The sequence below is a fragment of the Scyliorhinus torazame genome, chromosome 11, assembly GCF_047496885.1.
Source record: "Scyliorhinus torazame isolate Kashiwa2021f chromosome 11, sScyTor2.1, whole genome shotgun sequence".
Lineage (NCBI taxonomy): Eukaryota > Metazoa > Chordata > Chondrichthyes > Carcharhiniformes > Scyliorhinidae > Scyliorhinus > Scyliorhinus torazame.
The window spans coordinates 92,035,983-92,062,381 of record NC_092717.1 but is presented as its reverse complement, the minus strand read 5'-3'; the positions used below and the strand labels follow the sequence as shown (position 1 = coordinate 92,062,381).

Below are 26,399 nucleotides of genomic sequence, written 5' to 3'. Positions count from 1 at the left end.
CTCACTCCAGCACTGATGTACAGTGGCAGCAGTGTATACCATCTAAAAGATGCACTGAAGCAACTTATCAAGGCTCCTCCGACAGCATTTTTCAAACCACAACGTTTACCGCCCTGAATGACAAGGGCAGTAGATGCATGGGAACATCACTATCAGCCTAAATGTTACCCTCCAAGCCACACACCGTTATGACTTGGGACAATATCACCCACTTATGCACTGTCACTGGGTGAAAATCCTGTAACTCCCTCCCTACAGAACTGTGAGTGTTCCTACACCACACAGACTGCAGCGGTTCATGAAGGCAGCTCACCATCACCTACTTAACGGCAATTCGGGATGGGCAATAAAATACTGGCCTAGCCGGCAATGCCCATATCCCGTAAAAAAAAAATTCAAATTGTGCCTAGGAGCATAATTATTTAAAACAAATCTTCTACCATGGCAGCACGGTAGCACAGTGGTTAGCACTGGGGCTTCACAGCGCCAGGGTCCCAGGTTCGACTCTCGACTGGCTCACTGTCTGTGCAGAGTCTGCACGTTCTCCCCGTGTCTGCGTGGGTTTCCTCTGGGTGTTCCGGTTCCTTCCCACAGTCCCGAAAGACGTGCCGTTAGGCAATTTGGATGTTCTGAATTCTCCCTCTGTCTACCCTAACAGGTGCCGGAATGTGGCGACTAGGGACCTTTCACAGTAACTTCATTGCAGTGTTAATGCAAGCCGACTTGTGACAGTAAAGATTATTATTATTATTATTAAAGGCTATTTATAATTTTCACAAAACATACTCTGGGCATGAGAGATTGGGGGGGCAGGTTAACTGCTCCATTATCAACTCCTGTTTATTTACACATTCTTATAGATACTCTCACCAATTTCCTCGTAGGTTTTCTATGGCAGAATGGAGGTCTTGTGGCACAGTGATAGCGTCCCTACCTCTGACCCAGAAGCTCTGGATTCAAGTCCAACACCAGGACATACTGGCCTTGGAAGGAATGTTCATAATGTGGTTCAACAGGCTAATAATCAGCTCGAGAATCCTCCCCCCACGGGGAAAAAAATGTGTGTGAAGATATGCTAAAAAATATATAGCAGAAACCAGTCCATTTATTTCACTGTTAAGTCCATTTTCTTCCCCTATTTTCGTCCAAGTTGCTCTGCTCATTTTCCCTTCTCCTTTGTTTTCTTTGTTCTTATCTGTACAGCTGGCAGGCATTTTCCCACATTCAGGGTACTATATAAATATAACAAACAAAGAACAAAGAACAGAGAAATGTACAGCACAGGAACAGGCCCTTCGGCCCTCCAAGCCCGTGCCGACCATGCTGCCCGACTAAACTACAATCTTCTACACTTCCTGGGTCCGTATCCCTCTATCCCCATCCTATTCATGTATTTGTCAAGATGCCCCTTAAATGTCACTATCGTCCCTGCTTCCACTACCTCCTCCGGTAGCGAGTTCCAGGCACCCACTACCCTCTGCGTAAAAAACTTGCCTCGTACATCTACTCTAAACCTTGCCCCTCTCACCTTAAACCTATGCCCCCTAGTAATTGACCCCTCTACCCTGGGGAAAAGCCTCTGACTATCCACTCTGTCTATGCCCCTCATAATTTTATATACCTCTATCAGGTCTCCCCTCAACCTCCTTCGTTCCAGTGAGAACAAACCGAGTTTATTCAATCGCTCCTCATAGCTAATGCCCTCCATACCAGGCAACATTCTGGTAAATCTCTTCTGCACCCTCTCTAAAGCCTCCACATCCTTCTGGTAGTGTGGCGACCAGAAATGAACACTATACTCCAAGTGTGGCCTAACTAAGGTTCTATACAGCTGCAACATGACTTGCCAATTCTTATACTCAATGCCCCGGCCAATGAAGGCAAGCATGCCGTATGCCTTCTTGACTACCTTCTCCACCTGTGTTGCCCCTTTCAATGACCTGTGGACCTGTACTCCTAGATCTCTTTGAGGTGGGGTTAGTGTTGTGAAAAATCAGAGGATTAATGATCACTCCTTTGGCAAATAAGGAACACTTTCATATTTTGGGGGTTTGGTAGCTGTTTCTGTAAATAAGCCACAGACAGCTTCAAATAAATGTTTATTACATTAGGTGATGGAATGAGATGCAGGGTAACATGGTTTTCAGGAATGTCCAAACTTTGTGATTACTTCAGTCATTCCTATGAATTTATAATCAGCCTTGACAACAGGTGGACAGCAATTAAAAGGAGCAATCCAGGAACAGTTCTTGGAATGTAAATGATAAAACAAAATACAAACTGGATTCTCCGCCACCGGCCGGGGTAGCGGAGTTCCCGATGTGGCAGAGAATCCAGCGTCGGCCAAAAGACAGTCTGCTACGTTGCTCTGGTCCCCTGCTGGTGGCGGCATCGGGGTTCGCGTCCCATGCTAGCAGGAGGATGCAAAGGGATCAAACTGACCCATTTGCATCCTTTTAATGGGCTGGACACCGGATTCTCCAAACCTGTGTGAATCTCTGGTTCACATGGGTGAGAATTGATGCCGATATTTCCTGTGGTGGAGCTCGTGGTGGGCCAAGGAGGTAACGCTTTTAGGGAGTTGCCCATCGGTGCCCCCCCCCCCCCCCCCCTCCGACATTACAACCCACCCCCAAAGACCTGCCCACCAGAGGTCCCCCCACCAGAAAGATCCCCATCAGAAACCCCTACTAAAACCTCCATTACAGAGACCCTTACCAGAAACCCTCCCATAAGAAAGAACCCCACCAGAAATCCCACGATAAGAGAGACCCCAACCAAGTCTCCCCCCCCCCGCCCACCACCATAAGAAAGGCCCTCACTAGAAATCCACCCATTATAGAGACCCCTGTCTGGAACCCCCTCCCCCATTATAGAGACCCCTGTCTGGAAGCCCCCCACCATTACAGAGACCCCTGATGGAAGCCCCCCCCCGGCACAGACCCCTGCCTGGAGACTAGACAGCAGTCTGGACAGAGACAGTGAAAAACCTGGCTGCTTTAAAACTCACCTGTGCAATACACCTGCTGGCTCAGGCATAGGAAGCAACACCTGTAAATTTCTCGAAAGGGAAAACCACATCAGCTGGGCTTGATCTTCATGACTTTCATTCACATCAATGTGGAATTGATTTTACGAGCTGTGATTGACAGTTTACACACAGCCAGCTGTCTGGATTGTTTAATCTCATTTCCCTTCACAAAGATTTTTCGTGAAGTTATAGGTTAGAGATAATTTCAGATTTTTTTTCCTTTCAGAAAGTAAGTACTAGAATTTCTACTATCAATTTATATTTGCTATATTGTTCTGGATTTTAACCTCGAGGCATGGGGGAGGGAGGGAGGCAGAGGCTGGGTGGGTTGTTGGTGATGGCCTTCAGGGAACCCAGAAGAACAAATTCACCAAGTCTCCTCCAGAACCTAACTGCAGGCTGCTGAAATGTTTTTTTCCTTTGGGATTCTTCACCCACAGGCAGCCAAACAGGCAGGTTAGAGGCCATTCAGGCAGGAAGCCCATTTCACAGGGCTGAAGTCTAGGGAAGCGGCTAGGATTGGGGGAGTGAGACTAATCATGGGGAGGTTGGGCCTGAACTGTGTAGCATGGTCCCAATGACAAGATGGCAGCAAGGTCAGACAGTAGGTTGGAGTATCCATATTGCAGAGGGCTCACTGGTGGTCCAGAGAGTTGCAATAACAGGGGGATGATATGAAGGCTCGCAAATGTTGGGGAGGCGGTCAGGTTAGAGGTGAGGAATCCTGCTCACATCGGTTTTGCCGATAGTAGGGACTCCAATGGTTTAAAGGAAAGGGCACAGATAGAACGCAGCCTGGGGAAAGGAGTCACTGGGTAGCTTAATGGACCAGGAGGAAACCTTCCTGCTCTACCTGGTTCAAATGCAGTGCTGCAAAGGCACTTATCACAGATTAAACCCTTTACATCACCTTCAATTTATCGGGGCCTGGAAAATTTAGCTGCCCATGGCTAAAAATAAAATGACTGTCAGAATGAAAGTATGCAGCCTCATTATAATATTTAAATGGTAAACCTACTTCTGATTGGTTGCCCTACCTGTTTCCTGTCTCTGTTAAAACCAGGGGCTAGATTCTATGTCCAGCGAGCGGTTGCCAAGGGCGGATGCAGGGGCATGTACATCTTCTGCTTCTGTCCAGGCCTGAGTCCGTGGGACATTGATTACCTTGAAGCTAGACTTCTGCCCCAAAATGGAGACTGCAATGTATGTCTCTGGAGTTGGATGCAAGCTAGGTTGCGGGGAGGAGGATTATTGCAAGGCTGAAGGTGGTCAAAGGGGATCGAGGACTGTTGTAGACAGGCCAGGTGGGAGGAGGTGAAAAGTAGGGGTGTATGGAGATTGGGGGTGCTTCTATCGAAATATGGGTCTTACAAAGCAGGTACCATCCCCTCCCCCTGCTCATTCCTGCCCAAAGCCCGAGCAACATTACCTGGCTTTTCCTCTTTAAAAATTTTTCTAATTAAGGGGCAATTTTAGTGTGGCCAATGCACGTACCCTGCACATCTTTGAGTTGTGGGGGTGAGACCCAGCAGCCATGGGGAAAATGTACAAACTCCACACGGACAGTGACCCAGGGCCGGGCACAAACCGGGGTCCTCGGCCCACGAGGCACAGTGCTAACCACTGTGCCACTGTGCTGCCTACCTGTTTTTTTCTAACCAGTCGCCAGCTTCGGCCAGCCACCTATGAAACAGCAGTAGATGGAAGGGCCCTAAAGTTGCCATTAATTGGCCACTTAAAGGCCTCAACTGGCAGAAGAGCGGGCTCATCGCCTTGCCTGTCCTCTTAAAATTGCGGTAAGGAAAGAGCTGGCTGGTCTGTGCTGGGAAAGGCACACATGACATTTTATGGGCCTGCAAACTCTCAGACCTATAACGTTCTGCCCCAGAAGTGGGAAAGCTTGAGGCGGTCTTGGTTCCCGTTTCAGAATTTTAGGATTTTAATCTCTGACATGAACTCAACCCACCTGTGGTGGGAATTAAGATTCAGTTCCATATTCTTTTTGCAGCTTGTTCATTACATTTAACACATTTGTTTTAACAATTCAAAATTTAAAGTGACATCTGGGGCATCACTTTAATCCCGCCGTGAATCCTGCCCCCGCCGGTTGCCGAAGTCTCCGAAGGGAGAAAAGTCGGCGGGGCGTTAATGGCGCCGCTGACGTCGGAGAATGGCACGGGTCTGCGCAAGGCAGCCGATTTTCGGCCTGCCGATATTCTCCCTTCCGGATGGGCCGAAGTCCCGTCGACGTGATGACCGTTCACGTCGACGTAAATTAAACCTCCTTTTCATCGGCGTGAACCTGTGCTCCAGGTTCACGCCGACCAGCGTGGAGGTGAGTGACGGCCTGGGGGGTTGGCCGCTGGGCAGGCGATGGCGTGGCCGCAGTCTGAATGTGTGGGGAGAGGTGTGTCTCGGGTTGTGTGTGTGTGTGTGCGGCGTGGGGGGTGGTTAGAGTGGGATGGGCTCCGGGGGAGTGCCGGGAGGGGGGTCCGTGCCGGGGAGGAGGATGGGGGGTCCGTGCCGGGGAGGAGGTTGGGGGGGTCCGTGCCGGGGAGGGGGATGGGGGGGACCGTGCCGGGGAGGGGGATGGGGGGGTCCGTGCCGGGGAGGGGGATCCGTGCCGGGGAGGAGGATGGGGGGTCCGTGCCGGGGAGGAGGTTGGGGGGGTCCGTGCCGGGGAGGGGGATGGGGGGGGGGGGGGGGGGGTCCGTGCCGGGGAGGGGGATCCGTGCCGGGGAGGAGGATGGGGGGTCCGTGCCGGGGAGGAGGTTGGGGTCCGTGCCGGGGAGCGGGGTCCTTGCGGGGAGGGGGATGGGGGGGGGGATCCGTGCCGGGGAGGGGGATCCGTGCCGGGGAGGAGGATGGGGGGTCCGTGCAGGGGAGGAGGTTGGGGTCCGTGCCGGGGAGGAGGTTGGGGGGGTCCGTGTTGGGGAGGGGGATGGGTACGTGCCGGGGAGGGGGATGCGGGGTCCGTGCCGGGGAGGAGGATGGGGGGTCCGTGCCGGGGAGGAGCTTGGGGGGGTCCGTGCCGGGGAGGGGGATGGGGGGTCCGTGCCGGGGAGGAGGTTGGGGGGGTCCGTGCCGGGGAGGAGGTTGGGAGGGTCCGTGCCGGGGAGGAGGATGGGGGGGGGGGGGGGGGGGGCCGTGCCGGGGAGGGATCGGGGGGGGGGCAAGTGAGTTGGTCCACCTGGCCAGGTGCCAGCCTCCAACAGTTGGACCCATGCGGTCCATGCCACCTGGCTGGGGGGAGGAGGGGATATGGGCAATGATGACATGTCGTCGTTCCCCCCCCCCCCCACCAGGCTGTCATGTTTTCCGATCATCCAGCGATGTTGGCCGCCGTGGCGGCAGCCGCTAATGTCCATGTTGCCCTGGATGAGGAGGAGGAGGAGGAGCGTGCCAGAGAGGCGGCGCAGCCTGCCGCAGAGGGGCAGGCGGCAGCCGCCCAGGCTGGAGGGACACCTGACCGACAGGACGAGGAGGGGGAGGAGGACGTCGCGGCCCCACGGCAACGGAGGCACCCGAGGGCGCCCCGTGTGTACCGTCCCCGGCAGTCATACCAGGACCTCACGGACCAGGAATGCAGGAGGAGACTCCGGATGAGGCCGGAAACCGTGGCACACATCTGCCACCTGCTGGCACACCTGTCACCACGTGGCACTGGCGGGGGACACCCTCTCCCCGTGTCCGTCAAGGTTATGGTGGCCCTGAACCTTTATGCAACGGGGTCATTCCAGGCACCGAGTGGGGACCTGTCCGGCATATCGCAGACATCGGTGCATCCGGGCAGTGACAGATGCCCTACATGCCATGGCGCACCACTACATCCACTTCCCTGTGGACCGGGCCAGCCAAGATGCCCGGGCCGTGGGCTTCTCTGCCGTGGCCGGGTTCCCCATGGTCCAGGGCGCGATCGATGGGATGCACGTCGCCGTGTGGCCACCTGCAGATAACAGGGCCATGTTCACCAATAGGATGGGGACCTATTCGATGAACATACAGGTGGTCTGCGACCACCGCCTGATGATCCTGCAAGTCTGCGCCCGTTACCCAGGCAGTGTACACGACTCATACGTGTTGTCGCGGTCATCCATCCCCGGCATGTACGAGGGACGCCATCCCCGGCTGAGGGGCTGGTTGCTGGGCGACTGGGGCTACCCATTGCGATCGTGGCTGATGATGCCCATGTAGCGACAAGGGGAGTGATAGAGAGGTGCTTTGGCGTGCTGAAGATGCGTTTCAGGTGCCTGGACCTCTCTGGGGGCGACCTCCAGTATCGGTCAGATAGGGTCGGCCGCATCATTGTAGTGTGCTGCGTCCTGCACAACATAGCCGAACAGAGGGGCGATGTGCCGCAGGCAGAGGAGGGCAGAGTGGAGGAGCAGCAGGAAGAGGCGCAGTCCTCCCCAGATGAGGGGGATGGGGGCAATGGTCAGGGCAGACGGGCTAGACACAGGCGGGTGGCTGTCCACCGTTACCGGTTGGCCCAGCGGGCACGGGACAGACTGATAGCCGCCCGCTTCACTGACTAGATGGGCGTGGGAATCAGGTAGTATGGCCACAGACCGCACACCATGACAACAGCCGACCACCCACACCCCCCAACCATCCACCCACCCAGCACCCTCACCCCCTCCCCAACCCCACCCACCCCACCCGCATGCACACCACCCCCCCCATTGCCGATCCACCTGCGGCACAACGGCCGGGCTCACACAGTTGCGGGTGGACAGGTGTCTATTGCAGGCCATGGAGGATGATGACAACCCGCCCTGCGGTGAGCTCCTGGCTCCACATCGTTGGACTATGTCTGACCCATGGCCACAGTACCACCATCCACCCGGACCATCCCTGCATGCGGCTGTGACACTGCAGCGCACGGACCCGTCCTCTGCCCGGGGGGATGTTGATGGCGGCCCAGGGGGAAGGGGGCAGACTCACCTGGGGCTGAGGTAACACCACCCCTCACACACACACTTGCGCTCAACGTACATGACACCCCCGCACGCTTTGGACAGAGCACAAAGGCAGCTTCTGTAGGTGTAACATTGACTTTAATAACCAAACGAGTTCATACACGTGCCCTAGCCCCTAAAACTCATCTGTGCCCTGCACCCGTGCCAACTTACTCAGTGTCTAATTGTTTGGCCTTACGGGCCCTTTGACTACGTCAACGTGGTTCCCCAGACGGTACAGCAGAACTGGAGGTGGACTCCTGTGATTCCTGCCCTCCGACACTGGATCCCTTTGGCGGCCGTTTCCTGGGGCGTCCTGGCCTAGATGGGCCAGGCTGCGGCCCGGGCGACTGGGATGGCGAGCTGCCAGCCTGTCCTGCCCGTTGCCCACCCGATGCACCTGGGACGGAAGGGGGGGGGGGGGGGAGTCCGAGGTGTCGCGGTGTTCCGGGACCTCCCCCACAGGGGGAGCCGGGACGGACCACACCACCTCCTCCTCCCTCGGGGTGCCCGATGGCCCCCAGGCCTCTACATGGGTGGGGGATGCGAACGGACTGGCCATCCGACGCCCCCCCGACATCTGGCGCTGCCAGTCCTGGAGGCCCGTGCTGGTATCGACAGGGGTCTGCAGGTTTGCAGCCATGGAGCCCAGGGGGTTGGCAAACCCTGTCTGTGACAGTGCGACGCCGGCTCGCACATGGCCACTGGCGCCGATGCCCTCAGCGATGGCCTGCAGAGACTGGGCCATGGCCTGCAGAGACTGGGCCATGGCCTGCTGAGATTGGGCTATGGCCTGCTGAGACTGGGCTATGGTGTTGAGCGCCTCTGCCATCTGGCGCTGGCTCATGGCCTCCTGTGAGAGGGCAGCCATGTCCTGGGCCACAGACGCCGCCTGCACGGAAAGCCCCAGGCCTCGCAAACCGTTCCCCATGTCTGACACCGTCGCACCCATTGCCTCCACCGCGGACGCCACCCGTGCGGTGTCGGCCTGGGTGGCATGTATGACCGGCACCACTTCCAGCTCCTGGACGCGGGTGGACTCCTCCACCTGCGACTGCAGTCGCCGCAAGCCGGCCGTCACCCTCTTCGCTCGTCTCCGGGTCGGTGGTTCCATCGGATCTATGTGTGGGTGTGGTAACTCCAGGAACCCGGGATCCATCTGGGCGGCAGATGTTCGCTTGGGCTGGGCTGCCCTCCGAACGCCCGGCTCCTCTGCTGCTCCTACCTCCACCTGCTGTACCGGGACGGCTGTGTTGTGCGCACCAGTGAGTGTACCAGATGCCTCATCACTAAAGTGCCCAACCGAGGTGAGTGTTTCTGCGATGGTGGAGGGTGTTGGTGACAGCATTGTGTCGTTGTGTCGTGCTCTTCGTCCCACTCTGAGTCCATGGCACTTTGGGGTGGGGGTTCGTCTCCACCCATCCACTCTGAGTCACTGTCCGGTATTTCGTCTTCCTGGGTAGTGCTGTCCCGGGTAGGGGTGTCCTGGGTAGTGGTGTCCTGGGTAGTGGTGTCCTGGGTAGTGGTGTCCTGGGTAGTGGTGTCCTGGCTTGGATGTGACAGGGGCCTGTGGCTGCCCCCCTCGTCGCTGGGTTACACACGCCTGCCTCGTCGCTCCCGCACGTGACGGGGGCGTTGTCTCCCTGTTGCTCCAGGTCTCTCCGTCTCCCGTGGTGTGCGAGGGGCATTCTGCGGGCATCGCATGCCGGAGGGTCCGGGTCTCTCCGTCTCCCGTGGTGTGCGAGGGGCATCCTGCGGGCGTCGCATGCCGGAGGGTCCGGGTCTCTCCCTCTCCCGTGGTGTGCGAGGGGCATCCTGCGGGCGTCGCATGCCGGAGGGTCCGGGTCTCTCCGGCTCCCGTGGCCTCCGAGGGGCATCCTGCGGGCGTCGCATGCCGGAGGGTCCGGGTCTCTCCGTCTCCCGCGGCCTCCGAGGGGCATCCTGCGGGCGGTCTGCATCTGCGGGGATGGGTGCCTCGACGTTTGCTCCTGCGATACACAATGAAGCATGCATGGTTAGACACGCAGGCAGTGATCAGGTGATATGGGGGAGGGGGGACATGGGGGAGGGGGGATATGGGGACGGGCTGTCGGTGGCTCACTTGCTAGTACGCCCCCGACCTCTGCATCAGCAACCTCCCGGTCCTCAGGTCCGCCAGCCAGTTCCAGGGCTCTTTCCTCGTGTTCGGTCAGTGGCCTCTCATCAGCGGGGCCTCCTCCAGTCCTCACATGCTCCCTATTGTTGTGTGCGCGCTTCTCTTGTGGCGGGGTGGGGGGGGGGTGGCAGGGGTAAAAGGCAACAGTGTTAGGCAGGTATATGAATGCACGCCATCGGTTGCGCGTGCATTGCAGAGGTTAAGGTTAGGGCTGGATTCACTTGGGGATATGGGGGAGGCGGGGATATGGGGGAGGGCGGATATGGGGGAGGGGGGATATGGGGGAGGGGGGATATGGGGGAGATATGGGGGAGGGGGGATATGAGGGAGGGGGGATATGGGGGAGGGGGGATGTGGGGGAGGGGGGATATGGGGGAGGGGGGGATATGGGGGAGGGGGGATATGGGGGAGGTGGGATATGGGGGATATGGGGAGGGGGGATATGGGGGAGGGGGGATATGGGGGAAGGGGGATATGGGGGAGGGTGGAAGTTGGGGGAGGGGGGGATATGGGGGAGGGGGGATATGAGGGAGGGGGGGATATGGGGGAGGGGGGGGATATGGGGGAGGCTCACCCTGCCTGCTCTGACGAGGTCGTTCACCTTCTTGTGAACTTTGCGCCGATAACGGAGAATTTCGCCCCTGATCTGATCTCTATTGCTCATCCCATGAAGAAATGGGATAGTTTCAGGAGCTTCAAATATAAAATACTGTAACTTTCTGGGGACAATAGCCAACTTTTCTGCCGTAACTTTGATTGTAGTACTAAAGAAACATCTTGTAATTGCTGTTTATCGAGAGTTTCCGCAACTTTGACGTTAGATGTGGGAAAATACTAATGGGAATTCAGTCCGATAGTTGCTGTGTTTGTTACCTGGGTATATTTCTGCATCTTACACTGGGACAACAGGGCTAGTGAAAACACCATGAAGATATAAGGAGACTCAGGGAGCTGGCAAAGATATGCGAGCCATCAAATCTAGAGTAAAGTACAGAAAAGACCCCAAAATATAATAGCCCCTAAATTTGAACCTTGGTTGAGTTAATCATATGACTTAATGAGGTGACACCATAAACATGACTCCTTCTCCTGATACTATTCCCACATCCTTCAGCAGTGCTGTTAACTATCGTCGTCTCAAGAAACCTATCTTCAACCCTGCCATTCTCGACAACAGCAATCCTATATACAATCGTCCCTTTCTTTCCAAAGTCCTGGAGTGGGATGTTATTTTTCGACTATAGTCATGCCACATCTTGTTCAAGACCTGCAATTTAGGTTCAAGCCCACTCACAGCATTGAGAGCACATTGGGTCAGAGTCGCAAGCTACATTCTGAGTGAATATGACCATGGTTCTATCCTTCTTCAACTTCTCTGCTGAGGCTGACACGCAGGATTAAGCCAACGCTCTCCAGCACCTCTTCTCTTCAGTCCAGCTCTGTGGCACAGTTCTCCCTCACGTCCACTCTTTAACTGCCAACTCCACCCTCTCATAAATTGTGGGACTAACTCTTAAATCTTGAGAGATTTGACATAAAAATGTGTTTTTATTTAGCTATAATAATATTGATATTTGGTTTATAAACCTCAGCAGTGGTTTATTTAATTTCTAACCGATGAGAGCATTTTATAAAAACCGCATTGCTGCATCGGAAAATGCTTGACAAAAGACTTAAAATCTCAGCTGCTATCCTCACCTTGTGAAAGAAGAATTTCCCCCTTCAACCACAGTCACTACTGGCTGAGACTTGCTGAATGAATACAATCTCTGTGTCCCAGCTTTATGCATTAGTACATTAAAAATACATTTATCTACAGTGGAGTGATTATTATCATCTCCAAATCTGAGTCATGATGGTGGTAGCTAAGTTAATTCAAACATCAAGAATAACTGACAGGTAGTCAATAGAAATTAGTTGCAGTCTGCAGTTCGGAGCTGTCCTTAAGTGTCTGAATCATTTTAAAAATTGAAAATATTTCAGAACAGGACAGATTAAAGAGCTCATGCAATTATGGAACACATGGTGGATGGTATGTTAAAATTATTGAAGAAAAGAATTATGAAGCAGGAGATTAACCACAGATTTTGTAGATAAAACTCCAGAATTGTTTGCATATCAGTGCTCAGATATATATCAGTATTTTGAACTGGTACAATTCCAGATTCTGTGAACTTGAATTTACTAACAAAAAACAGCAATTATGATTTAGTTTTCCCTTTTGACACAAATTAACAAAATTCAAGGAAATTCTAATTAGACTAAAGTAAAATAATAGAAGTCTGACAGTTTGTGAGAGGATTTGCTACACATTGCATAGAGGTAATGTTATTAAGAATATTAAATGACTGTGTTGATATAGGAAGCAAAGTATCTTCAGTAGAGTGGGATGAAGATATCCGAGTAACACTAGCGAAATTTAACTAGGTCTTAGATTATATTTTCTAGATTTGTGTAAGGAATTAGGCTGGGTTTCAAGCAGACATTTGCATTTGGAAGGTGGGTTAGAAAGCTTATATGTGGCCGATAAAGGAGGGCTGTATTTCTTTCACCGCATCCCCTCCCCCCCAACTCTAGGCGGTCTCCACAAAGTGAAATTCCGAATAAGCAGAGTTCGCTTGTGAGTACAATGAATCTGTGGCAAAACATTTTTTTACCAATGCAGCTGGTTCTGAATAATGACCCAAACCTGAAGTAAGCATCAAGTTCCAAATGTAACAAGCCACTTCCTATTTACCCACCTGTAGAAATCTTGATCAAACATATCCTTTGAATGTGATTAAATTGAAATTGTAGCCTCAATGTAATGGCTTGGTTTACCTGCATGCTGCACAGTCAATGATCTGATTCTTAACCAATCTCTTGATTACACACAAGGTGCTGAACACGCGCCTTACCACAGGGAAAAGCTGACTCGATGTGGTCTGACTCGGCTTCCCCAACAAATGTCAGGAAGATTCTGCACTTGCACAGACATCCAGTGGGATTGTGAGCTAGGCTCGTTTCAGCTAACCTTGTCTGCTTCCCCCACCCCTTTTCCCTGGTGCTCTACCTGCTTATAAACATGATTTGCTTCACTTCTGATGAAAGATCATTGATCTGCATTCCCAATTTTTCACCTGAATCTTTGAGACAAAGATTTGCAGAAACATCAATTAATTGTACAGTCCCTTAATAATTCCCAATTCTTTTTGTTTCCTTTCTCAGAGAATAAAGCATCAGCTTCATTTGCAATATGGGGCGGGATTCTCCGACCCCCCGCCGGGTTGGAGAATCGCCGGGGGGTGGCGTGAATCCCAACCCCGCCGGCCGCCGAATTCTCCGGCACCGGAAATTCAGCGGGGGCAGGAATTGCGCCGCGCCGGTCGGCGGGCCTCCCCCGGCGATTCTCCGGCCCACGATGGGCCGAAGTCCCGCTGCTGTCCTGCCAATCCTGCCGGCGTGAATCAAAACACCTCCCATCCCGGCAGGACTGGCGGCGCGGGCAGGCTCCGGGGTCCTGGCGGGGGGGGGGGGGGGCGCGAGGCGATCTGGCCCCGGGGGGTTTGCCCCCACGGTAGCCTGGCCCGCGATCGGGGCCCACCGATCCGCGGGCGGGCCTGTGCCATGGGGGCACTCTTTTCCTTCCGTCTCGGCCATTGCCTCCGCGATGGCTGGTGCGGAAGTGACCCCCTCCCTGCGCATTTGCGGGGATGACGTCAGCAGCCGCCGACGCTCCTAGCCTTCCGCCAACCGGCGAGGTCCCTTCAGCCCCGGCTGGCGTGACGCCAAAGGCCTTTCCCGCCAGCCGGCAGCGCGCCAACCACTCCGGCGCGGGGCTAGCCCCTCAAGGTGAGGGCTTGGCCCCTAAAGGTGCGGAGAAATCCACACCTTTGGGGCTGCCCAACGCCGGTGTGGTTCCTGCCACTCCATCCCACCGGGACCCCCCGCCCCGCCGGGTAGGGGAGAATCCCGGCCATGATTGCACTTGTCTTCACTAACAGTGCCTCGGGTTTACTACACCACGGCTGGGATTCTCCCCTACCCGGCGGGGCTGGGGGTCGCGGCAGGATGGAGTGGCGTGAACCACTCCGGCGTCGGGCCGCCCCAAAGGTGCGGATTTCTCCGCACCGTTAGGGGACAAGCCCTCACCTTGAGGGGCTAGGCACGCGCTGGAGTGGTTGGCGCGTGGCCGGCCGGCGGGAAAGGCCTTCAGCGCCATGCCAGCCTGGGCCGAAGGGACTGCGCCGGGCGGCGGAAGTCCCGCGCATGCGCAGGGGTGGGTGTCACTTCTGCATCAGCCAGCGTGGAGGCTGTGGCCGAGGCGGAAGGAAAAGAGTGCCCCCACGGCACATCCCTGCCCGCGGATCGGTGGGCCCCGATCGTGCGGCAGGCCACCGTGGGGGCACCCACTGGGGCCGGATTGCCCCGGGCCCCCCCCAGGACCCCGGAGCCCACCCGCGCCGCCAGTAAGGGAGGTGGTTTGATTCACGTCGGTGGGACTGGCATGACAGCAGCGGGACTTCGGCCCATCGCGGGCCGGAGAATCGCCGGGGGGAGGGGCGCTGACCGGCGCGGCGTGATTCCCGCCCCCGCTGAATTTTCGGTGCCGGAGAATTCGGTGGCCGGCAGGGGCAATTAGTCACACCGCCCCCCCCGGCGATTCTCCGACCCGGCGGGGGGTGGGAGAATCCCGCCCCATATGTGTAAGACAAAATGTGGATATTCTTGGTTAACTGCCAGCTTCCATTATCCACTGTGAGGATCCCCTCCACTATGTTGCACAACATTTCCATTATACATTTCGTTAACTGTATAATTTTACCCATCAGGTATCACACTAGTGAACTTAAAACAACAACAGTGTGACACAGTTTCAATGCTACAAATTTCTCTATCGCTATTAAAAATATACAACAAAGCTTTAAGCAGAAAATTCCGAGCAACATTTCATTATAATTATAAGACTTATATGGATGAGACCAAACAACCTCCAAACATTGGTTCCAGCTTCAGACTTGATCCCAAAGATAGTAGTTTTTTGGCAGACTCAAGTCTCCTAATGACCGAATAATATGCTTTAATGTGAAACATATTTGCAATAAAGTGCTCTTTAGATCACCCTATGCCATATTCATTTCCATTGTGGCTGTCAGGTGTCAAAGCTATTACCGCTGGCACTGTTGTGCCCTTTGTTAGGGAGAACAAGAGGGACATCCGCTCTGAAACTCCTGAAGAAATGCTGAGAGAATGCAAGGGAACCTGTGTGAAAATGCCTGACCTCTTTGGTGCCTCTTGTTAACAAGGGCATTACTAATAACTTACTGTGTGAGGGATTATGGATACAATCTGCTTATCGGTGCTTAAGATGATGTGTCAGAACATCATAAAATCGCAACATCTAATATTTTGACTACATTAATCTATTAATCCCTTTAAAATATATTCAATATTAGCCATGTGAGAACTATCCTATGCTACAATTTCCCATTAAAGCTAAGCTTCTTCCCCATGATCTGCACCTTACCCCAAATGGATGGTACGAATGTGTTTCTGGATCCCTGCAGAAGTACTGAGCACCTTTCCACAATTCTTCCACAAACACTTGAACATCACTTTCATGGAGTTCTGTGAAAAAAGATAGTAAATTAACCATTTCCCGTGGTAATCAAAATCTGCTATCCAAGGATCTAATTAATAGTAAGTTTGTAAAAAGATCCAAATAAATGACGTGTATGAAGGAAATAAATGGGAAGTTCGCAAGGACTGAGGGGCCACGGATTCTTTTGAGGAGGGAGGCAATAATGACACATTTTAATTGTGTTGGGCTGGGGGTGGAGGGCAGTATATAAGAGGGAACAATTTACAATGTCAATTAGTATGGTGGCCAAGAAGAAAAGTTAGTGTGCTCAGCAATTTAAGGAGAACAGAATTAAGAGCTGGTTGGGGTAAAACTTTGGGTGATAGAGGTGATAGGAGAAAAGCTAGAAGAAATGTGGGTTGAGGGCTGGGGCACAGTAGCCTGGGGGGAGATTTTGTTTGATATGCAAAGTGGAACGGCAAAGCCATAGAGGTGACTGAATAGTTGGCTTCAATCATGAGAAATCTATGAGATCCTTACAGTTACTATTAGAGGTGAAGGTGGAGGGAGCAGTGGCAAGGGGTGTAAAATGGTGGCCAGTGAAGGTAAGAAACTGAGAGATGGGTCGGGGGGACTGTGCCAAGAGAATGACCTGGATGGGGGAAGAGTATGGAAGACAAGGGAATAAAAGGTGGAGGAGAGGGAGTGGTTTAGTAGATCAACTGCTAGAGAAATATAGTGCTGAATGAGAAGTCAAAGACGGAGCTGTTAGCAGCTTGAAAATGCAACAATAAGTGACGTAAGGGATGTCTTTTCCAGAGCAGATGCAGAAGAAAAATAACAAGGGGGTGAAAGAGGTAGACAGGAATGTGGGATTAGAGTTACAAGCAGATCAGCCAATGCTCTTATTGAATGGTGTGTAGCCTCGAGGGGCCGAGTAGCCTCTTCCTCCTAATTCGAATGTTTGTCTGTATAGTGAATGATAAAGAATAATTGAAATAAAGGATACTGGATAGAAGCAGAACAGAAGGCGGCCTTGCATCGGGAGTGCCCCCATCTGAGGCCCCTGGCCTGCGCCCGTCCAGCCAAGCACAAGTCCCCCCGACCTCCATCTCCCTGATGGACCCTCCTTGGCACCCAAGAGGCATTTGTTGGGAGGGTACTTACTCACTTGCCATAGCCGCTACAGTCCCCTTTCTCAGGACTTGTGCCTATTCACACCATGGGGACTCTCGGCTGGGTTGGGTTAGCATCCCAGGAAGCAGGTGAATCGAGCATCTTGCCCGTAAATGACCACTTTGCATGTTCCCGCACGGTCTGGGCGGGAACCTCGTCATGGCCGGCAGGATGGGTCAGGAGTCTTGCAGTGGGCTTCACGACCAGCATCAAACCTGTTATTTGCCTACCGCCCGATCCACCAGGCGATCGGGATTCCAATCACTGGCTGGTCGCCTCGGAGGACCCCGATCTAAATCTAACCCATCTTCTCCCAAAGTTATAGAGTCATACTGAGGCACTACCCAACCACGCAGTCATCTTTCCTTTGTGAGCCCAGATAGCAAGGTTCCAGCATTGTTAGTATGGTGGACCAGAAATATCACCCAATCTAGTCCTGTGTTAACAACCATCTTACCATCCTGCACCTCTCGACCCAATAGGGTGAAATATTAAACCTTATGATTCTTTGTCTCCATAAGGGGCTATTTTGTCCCAATCAATTGATCCTTCAGTTACTTGAGTTATGGGAATAAATGCAGCTCTTTCAGCTAATGCGAGGTCCATTGAAACCTTTCGAGGAAGTTAAGGACACCAGCTCCTGAGGATATTGCAGGAACCCCTCCATGAAGCAAAAGCGAACAGACCGACAATCTTCCCATGGTTCCCCCAGTGGAATTTAGAGAGCCATTATGAACATGGCAAAGTCTTGGTGAAAGCGGAGTTTTGTCTCAAGTTCCTTATCCTGGCTTCCAGCGCATATGTGTGACTTTTCACCATGAACAGCACCAGGATTTCATAGCCCTGAATGTGAATCAGCAGCATGGTCAAGCTTAATTTTATCCTCACCCAAAATATCACACATAGGTGTTTTCCAGAGAAGTGTATAGAAACCCTGAATGATTTCTTGAATGCGCAGTCTGGGGAGCGAAAAAAGTTGCAACAATCAAACTGTCCAGGTTATGAAAAGAAAGAATTTGTAGGTTGAAGCAAAGGCTGCAATTCTCGCAAAAAATTACAAAGCATGGGGCAGGATCCTCCATTGGCTGACGCCGAAAGTGCGAAACACGATTGGGCGGAGAATAAGTTCTGACACCAAAATAGTGGATGGCGCCGATTTGACGCCAAGTCGCAATTCGCCGCCACCTTGACAGCGGCGTCAATGCGTACCGGAACGCACATACAGTAAACACTGTTTGCTTATCATTAGCGGGCCCGACCCGCTATTCTCCCGGGTCTCCGTGATCCTCCTCCTTGGGCCGAGTTCCCGACGCTTCTGCCTTTAAAAGTCGGGAAACCAGCGTCATGGTTGATGAGGGAGAGAGAGAGGAGGTCGGACATATAGAGGAATGACTGTGGGCTGCCGGGCTGGGGGGGGGGACGAGAGGTGACGGTGGAACGGTTCGAGTGGCCGGGTTGACCCCCTCTCATCCTGGGACAGGGGCGGTTTCCTGGCATGGACCACCATTACTGCGGCCTGCAAGGCAGCCACCTTGCTGCAAGTCACACTGACCTAGCACCTTGGCCCCTGGTCTGCAGAGTGACACCGGCTGTATGGGTGCTCCCATCCTCTGCCACACCTCACCGCTGCCACCCCCAGGCAGCCCACCCAGGGAAATGCCCACAGTAGCCCCCGTGGGGGCTGAGGTGCATCCCTGGCGAGGGCAATGCCAGCCAACGATACCCCTGGCATCAGGGGCGGGCGGCAGGGCCAGAGGCCCCCATGATGCTGGCCACCGATGGGGCCAGGGGTGCGGGGATGAGGTCGGGGACAGGCGGGACACATGTGGGAATGGAGCCCACAGTGCCATCCGGGGCCACCATGTAGCCCGATGGACCTGGTTAGGCACGGGGGGAGGCACCATGCTAACATACAGGCCCTGCAGACAATGGATATTGGAATTCAACCAGCAATTCCTGCTAGTCGCCGCAGCCCTGGGGGATGCCCTGCGGCTGTGCGAGCTGGAACTGCTCGAGAGGGAGAAAGCAGCAGCGGTGGAGCGTGCAGCAGCAGAGCATGTGACAGAGGAACAGGTGGAAGCCGGCCATGATGGGAGTCATAGATGTTTACAGCATGGAAACAGGCCCATCGGCCCAGCTGGTCCATGCCGCCCAGTTTCTATCACTAGCCCCACTTGCTTGCATTTGCCCCATATCCCTCTATACCCACCCTGCCCATGTAACTGCTTTTTAAAGGACAAAATTGTACCCCTTCTACCATTGTCTCTGGCAGCTCATTCCAGATGCTCACTACTCTCTGTGTGAAGAAATTTCCCTTCTCATCTCTTTTGTATCTCTCCCCTCTCACCTTAAACCTGTGCCCTCTAGTTCCAGACTCCTCTACCTTTGGAAAAAGATGTCAACTATCTACCTTATCGATGCTCCTCATTATTTTGTAGACCTCTATAAGATCACCCCTAAGCCTCCTACGCCCCAGGGAAAAAAGTCCCAGCCTATCCAGCCTCTCTTTATAACTCAGATCATCAAGGCCTGGTAGCATCCTCGTAAATCTCTTCTGCACTCTTTCCTGTTTAACAATATCCTTCCTATAATAGGGTGACACAGTATTCCATGTGTGGTCTTACCGATGTCTTGTACAACTTCAACAAGACGTCCCAACTCCTGTATTCAATATTCTGACCAATACAACCTAGCCTGCTGAATGCCTTCTTCACCACCCTGTCCACCTGCGACTCCATCTTCAAGGAACTATGAACCTGTATTCCTATATCTCTTTGTTCTTGAACTCTTCCCAACTCCCTACCATTAACTGAATAGGTCCTGCCCTGATTTGATCCATCAAAATGCATCACCTCACATTTATCCAAATTAAACTTCATCTGCCATTCATCGGCCCACTGGCCCAATTGGTCAAGATCCTGTTGCAATCCCTAGGACATTGGTTCCAGTCCTGCCCAGGTGTAGACCGTCCGATTTGTATTGCTCCCACCTTTCCCAGAACCGGTTCCAATGTCCCAAAAATCTGAATCCCTCCCTCCTGCACCATCTCTCAAGCCACACATTCATCCTGTCTATCCTATCAATTCTACTCTGACTAGCACGTGGCACTGGTAGTAATCCCATCTATCTTTGAGGTCCTACTTTTTTAGTTTAGCTCCTAACTCCCTAAATTCAGCATGTTGGACCTCATCCCATTTTTAACCTATATCGTTGGTGCCTATATGCACCACGACAGCTGGCTGTTCACCCTCCCCCTTTAGAATGTCCTGGAGCCGCTCTGAGACATCCAGAACCCTTGTACTCAGGAGGCAACCTCCCTTCCTGGAGTCTCATTTGCTTCCGCAGAAACACCTGTTTACTCCCCTTACAATCGAATCCCCTATCACTATAGCCTTACCACTCTTTCTTCTGCCCTCCTGTGCAGCAGAGTCAGCCATGGTGCCATGAACCTGGCTACTGCTGCCTTCCCCTGGTGAGCTGTCTCCCCCAACAGTATTCAAAACGGTAAACCTGTTTGGGAGGGGGATGACCGCAGGGGACCCTTGCACTGCCTTCCTATTCTTCCTCTGCCTGTTGGTCACCCATTTCCTATCTCCCTCAGTACTCTTTATCTGCGGTGTGACCAACTCACAAAACGTGCAATCCACGACTTCCTCAGCATCGTGGATGCTCCAAAGTGAGTTCATCCGCAGCTCCAGAGCCGTCAAGCGGTCTAACAGGAGCTGCAGCTGGACACACTTCTTGCACGTGAAGGAGCCAGGGAGAGTCGACGTGACCCTGAATTCCCACATCGCACAAGAGGAGCATGACACGGGACTGGATCTCCTGCCATGTCTTTAACCCTTAGGTTAACTTGTACAACTACAATGCCCCCCCAAAATAAATAGATAGATGAATGTAAAGAAAGGAAAAACTACTTACCAATCACCACTACTTACCAGATGGATTTAAATTTAGCAGGTCCCCTCTTGACCAATTAAATCTCCCGGCTCCTCTCTTGCTCTCTCTTTTAAATCTCCGGCTCCTCTCGCGCTCTTTTAAATCTCCGGCTCCTCTCGCGCTCTTTTAAATCTCCGGCTGTTGCCAATTTCTCTTTACTGTGCTCTCTACTCTGGCTCTGTTCCAATTAGGGCAATCAGTGAATTTGCCTTCTTTCTATATTGTCTATGTCCGAATGCTTAGAGTTGCCAGGTATCGAATGATACCACCACAAGTTTCAACCAGCTATCGATCAAAGAGCCAAACACCAGTTAGTTAGTTCAAGGTCAAGGGTACTTTATTTACATACAATCAATGATGCAACATACACTACTCGGTAACTACTCCTATTACTAAGACAACCTGTACTTAACTTCGGGCACCCGGTTTAGGTCAGGAAACAGTGGCCACTGTTCAGGATCTCTTGGGTTCGAAGTGGTAACTGCTGCTCGGCTGGGCTCACCCTTCTGGTAGTGGGCGTTGAACTCGAACTTGCTTCTGGTGTTGCTGCAACTGGCAATGGCCGTGACCGGGGGACCGAGGCCAAAAGAAAGTGAGCATATGGCGAACTCTTCCTTTATACTCGGGGGGCTTTCGTGCTTTTTTGGGCAGTCCTTCGATTTGGGCCTTACTAATTGGGTGATCCCTGATCACTCCGTTCGATTCCTTACCCAATACGTGGGCGGGGATCTGGATGACTGGGCGTGTCTCAAGCGGTCATTGACCTCGTTGTTTGCGTTTCCCTTGGACAGGGAGTGGCGTTGAAATGTCTGTGACTGTCCCGGTTGCTGGAGTACCAGTCCTTTGTGTTGGGGGAGATGGGCCATCACCTGCTAATCGGCCTGATTAACATGCTAATGGGACGGGGTTTCGATGCCGTCTGGACTTTGCTGACAAATATGCATTTCAGGCTCTGAGCCTGCCTGACTCTTGGCTTGTCCATTTTACCCATCAGTGTTTGCGAGTTTCTCTGTACCTAGTTGGAAGTGGCCATCCCAGATGGCTACACGGCTCCTCTCACTCTTTTAAATCGCCGGCTCCTGGTGCACTGGTAACACAGTCGCTGCGTGCTCCATGGCCATGAGCATGCAGACCCTGATCGAAACGGCAGCGGGCCTCCAGGACTGGTCCCGCCATGCGGCGGGAGAGCCTCAGGGGATAGCTCTGCTCGCACCCCCGTCCCATGGAGTAGCCTGGGGTCATCGGGCATCTCGAGGGAAGAGGAGGTGGTGGGACCGTGCCGTTGAGTCCTGCAGGGGAGGTGCTGAAACAGTGGGACTGTATGATGGAATGGCCAGCTTGCATGCAGGGATCACCCAGCTGGACGGTAGAAAGTGCTACTGTGGGCAGGAGCCAGATGTTGTCAAACAATATGGAGCACCAGAGTTCATCGCAGAGCCGGTCATCATCATCCTCCATCCCATGGCCCGATGTGCTGTTACTGCCAACCCAGGGCCCACACCCCGTTGTGCGGCAGGTATGTATCACGGAAGGGGTCGCAGGGATGTGGTGCCCGTGACCCTGTCCAGTCCCCTTCCCCCCAGTTGGTGAGGCTGGAGACAATCTGGGCATCCTGTGCGCACTGGCACACACTTTATGCAGCCTCCTGTGCATGCTAGAGCCCCATGTCCTGCCCATCCTCCCCCTCCCCCGGATCCTCCTCGTCAGACGAGGCCTGGTGTTTATGGGTGACGGGTTCGGCGTCTGGCAAGAATCCCGTTTTGGGCCTCACGTCCAATTCAACAGGCCAGCGGGAATCCCGGCTACCAGCTAACAGTCCCACAGAATCCCCCCTGCAAATACTAGATATTGAATCTAAGACCACAAAACATGGTTCAATCAGGCAGCAATTTGCATGTCTGAACAGCTGGTCATTCACCTTTGTCTGAGTGTACGTGGTAACTTGGCAAGGTTGTAAATTGTAACCTATTAACTTCAGATCATTAGCAAAAGCAGGAGGCTTGGCAACTATAAACTGAGCAACAAAGTATATTTATTGAGCATCTTTGACACAGAAAAACATTTAGAAGTGTGGTAAAGAAAGAGGTTCAGCAGCAAAGACTGAGCAATCAAAAGCTCGGCCGAAGAGGTGAGATTTAGGAAGAGTCTAAATCTCATTTAGGGAGAGTCTAAATCTCCTCAGTCTGGACCCCTTAATCAATGGAAACAATCTGTTTGTATGTAATTTGTCCCGCCCTTTTTAAATTTTCATTATTTCTATAAAATTACCTTTTAATCTGATCTAATGAAGCCAACCACAATTCCCCTGTCTCTCCTTGTATTTCTCTTTGCATACACCAGGCAACATTCTTGTGAATATGTGCTGTTATTCTCTTTCCCAAAGTATGGAGCCCAAAAGTTCAAACTATATTCCAACTTAGAGTTCCATTTAGTTTGGTCATAGACTGCTTGCCACAAAACTGAGCATTCACTAACGTTTTCCAATCACATTAATTTTGCTGGTATGTACCACTCAAATTTACCAGGATTGAATTCCTCCTGTAACTTCCCTCCCTCCGTCCACCCAATTGTCGATGTTGCAGAGAAGGAAGTCAAGGATAGATTCTTGGAGGTTTGCAAAGTAGTGGTGCGAGGGTAGGAAAATAAGCCATTCAGTCAAGATACCCTTACTCAGGCTGGAAAGATTAGACTGGAACCAAATGAGGGCGCTCCTGCTGACTTGAACAATGGAAAAAGATTCTGGAGAATGATAGTATAGCCGGCTGTGTCCAAGGATGCGGAGGTTTAGGTAGGTGAGGATGATAATGAACCACAGTTACAGTCACACACAGTGTCATTCAGAATTTTGGTTGCGATCACTTCAATGATGTTTGAGGGTCAGAGATCTTACTCAGTGACGGATGAGAGATTCAGGCAGGTTGTGCAGAGATGGTCATAGATTTGGGAGAAATCCATTCTCTAATATTTTGGAAAGAAAAGGCCGAAGTGGAAGCTTGCAAAACCGAGAAGATGAGTGAGAGGAATAGCTGGGATCTGGATATGGGGTAACTTAAACATACCTTCCTTTTCCTTGGTATGGGCTCGTCAAACAACAGGTTACTCGACTCTGCCTCGTCAATGCTGTCGTCTGGCTGAATAGCTGCACGGAAAGGTTTGAAGCTGTCGGCCAATAAAGGTGGCGATGGGGTTGATGGATTTGACTGATCGCTGGGCGCCCCCCAGCTCCAGTTGCCACTGCTGCTGTAGCTTGATGAAATGTTGGCTCCCTCCTTCCAAGAACCATTCTGATCTGTTACACAAAATGCAGCAGAAATTGGCATTCAACAAAAGCATTGTTAATACATGAAGAACATTGCGTAACTTCCTTGTGATGTTGATACCTGCGTCACATTGGAGTAGATTTTTAACTGGACAATAACGGGATGGAGTTAATTACCCGACAGTTATCATTTTTCATTTTCGCCACCCAGAACCCACCTCTCAATTTTCCTGTCCTGTTATAACTACCAAGAGGATCACGGGGAAACCACTGTCAATCTCCCCATAGGACTCGTGGAGTATGAACTGCCCAGATAGAGAACGGAGGCCACCCAGCTGGAGCCCCTTCAAACAAACAAAGAAGTCGGCCCAAAGCAGGGCTTGGTGTGGTTAGTTCTCCCAGCAAGGACTGTACTGGGAATGAACTGCTGCCTTGAGCAGAATATTGTATATCGTTAAATAAATCTGTTTTCTTACCACTGGCTTCCTCAAGTTACTAAATGTCCTCTTTCCCCATCCACCAGTTCTGGGCCTCTATCCTCTTTTTCACCTTCTCCCCCTTGCCCCACTGTGAAAGTGGCTCATTACATTCACATCCCACTGTGAAGAGAATGAGTCCTCATTTCTGCCCTCCTCTTATTACTCCCCCTGCCCTTGTCCTCTTTTATTCTACTCTCTGGTCACCCTGTCTTTATCCACCTCTCCCCATTAGTTCTTCCCTCCCCATTCCTCCTTTACTTTCTCCCATTTGCTTGATCCGCCAGCTTGGGCCCAGTTATACCCACCTTCTGACACTACTTGACTGGAGTGTGATTCTGATTTCCCACGGGCTAAATTGATAGCCCCCAAAGATGTGCTGTACAGTTAACCAATGCCTATTGATCATGATGCAGGCAGCACACCAGCTTTGTGCTGTTTACTCATTTCAGAGCCCAGCCGGCACTGTTGATTGGTTGGGTACACGAGCAATGGCCCAATATTGTGAGTGGCTAGTACCACTTAAAGTTAGCCTATGCTGCTTAATGTTAGTCTGCATCTCTTAAAGGGGGAGATGCACTGTGGCACTGCAATCATTCAAGAATTGATTCTGACCTGGGACATACTGAAGTATGGCACCACGTGAGAGAACACGGACTCCTCGATTTTCGGGTTCTGCATTCGAGGCCTTGGTGGCAGAGGTGGGAAAGAGGAGAGAAGACCTGTATAAGGAGAGGGTATGGAGGCCCTCCAGACACACATTCAGAAGGAAGAAGATATCCATGGAGGTTAACGTCAGGAGGGACCTGGTTGCAATATTGCAAGTTCACATGAGTGGTCAAGGTCGGGGAATGTATCTTTAAATGTTGTATTCTACTAACTGAACCATCAGCCTCAAATATTGCTCAATTCACCACATACCCATTACTCACCCACCTCTTATTTATCAGCGTATCTGACATTTATATGCTTCACCACATTATCACACACACTTAACACTGCTGCAAGCCTCACAGCCACATCTCAAAGCCTACACACACCCAGCTATCTAACCATGACAACTACATCATCCAAAAATAATGCCCTCCATTCAATGATACATTCATCTCTTAAAGGGCAAGATGGTGCTTATCCAGAGACAGCAAAAGCTAACTGAAGGCAGATTGGCATGGGTACATGCTCCCATCCTTGTGGAAGAAATTGTGTTTGTCGTTTCTGGGGTGCCCATTGCTGAGTTTGTGGCCAGTGATGGGGGTGAAACCATGGAAGGTAATGTAATCCTCATAACTAATCTTCCTTCTCACATCCCACCTCCTCCCACACTCTTCTGATTCACAAGCCGTAAATGGTATAGGCATGCACCTCTGCACTGTTGCTTCACAGCACTAGAGTCCCAGGTTCAATTCCCGGCTTGGGTCACTGCCTGTGTGGAGTCTGCACGTTCTCCCCGTGTCTGCGTGGCTTTGCTCCGGGTGCTCCAAAAGACATTCTGTTAGGTGAATTGGACATTCAGAATTCTCCCTCTGTGTACCCGAACAGGCACCAGAGTGTGGTGACCAGGGGCCTTTCACAGTAACTTCATTGCAGTGTTAATGTAAGCCTACTTGTGACAATAATAAAAATTATTATAAAAGATTATTGTTATTTCTTTCCCCCATCCCAACCTTGTCCTTCAGCCTTTCTCCTTTCAGATACCCATGAGGTACAACCTGTCCAGGTAATGGAAGAATAGCAAGAAGACAGCAATGATAATGATGTACTGTCATTTGATTTTACACTTGCAGCCCAGCTGGCCACCAGGGGATATTTAGTGGATAATGACTGCAGGCAGAGCAGAGGACAAGG

The 26,399-nt window shown here is 52.2% G+C and overlaps 1 protein-coding gene across 1 annotated transcript in view; it reads right to left on the bottom strand.

Moving 5' to 3' along the window:
* Nucleotides 1-26,399, bottom strand: part of znf704 (zinc finger protein 704) — a 361,108-nt gene that overhangs the window by 81,407 nt on the left and 253,302 nt on the right. Inside the window, exons 4-5 of the mRNA XM_072467494.1 lie at nucleotides 23,879-24,108; nucleotides 15,651-15,751 (exon numbers count right to left, since the gene is read on the bottom strand). Coding sequence (XP_072323595.1) covers nucleotides 15,651-15,751; nucleotides 23,879-24,108 — 331 coding nt within the window. The remainder of the gene's footprint in view (nucleotides 1-15,650; nucleotides 15,752-23,878; nucleotides 24,109-26,399) is intronic.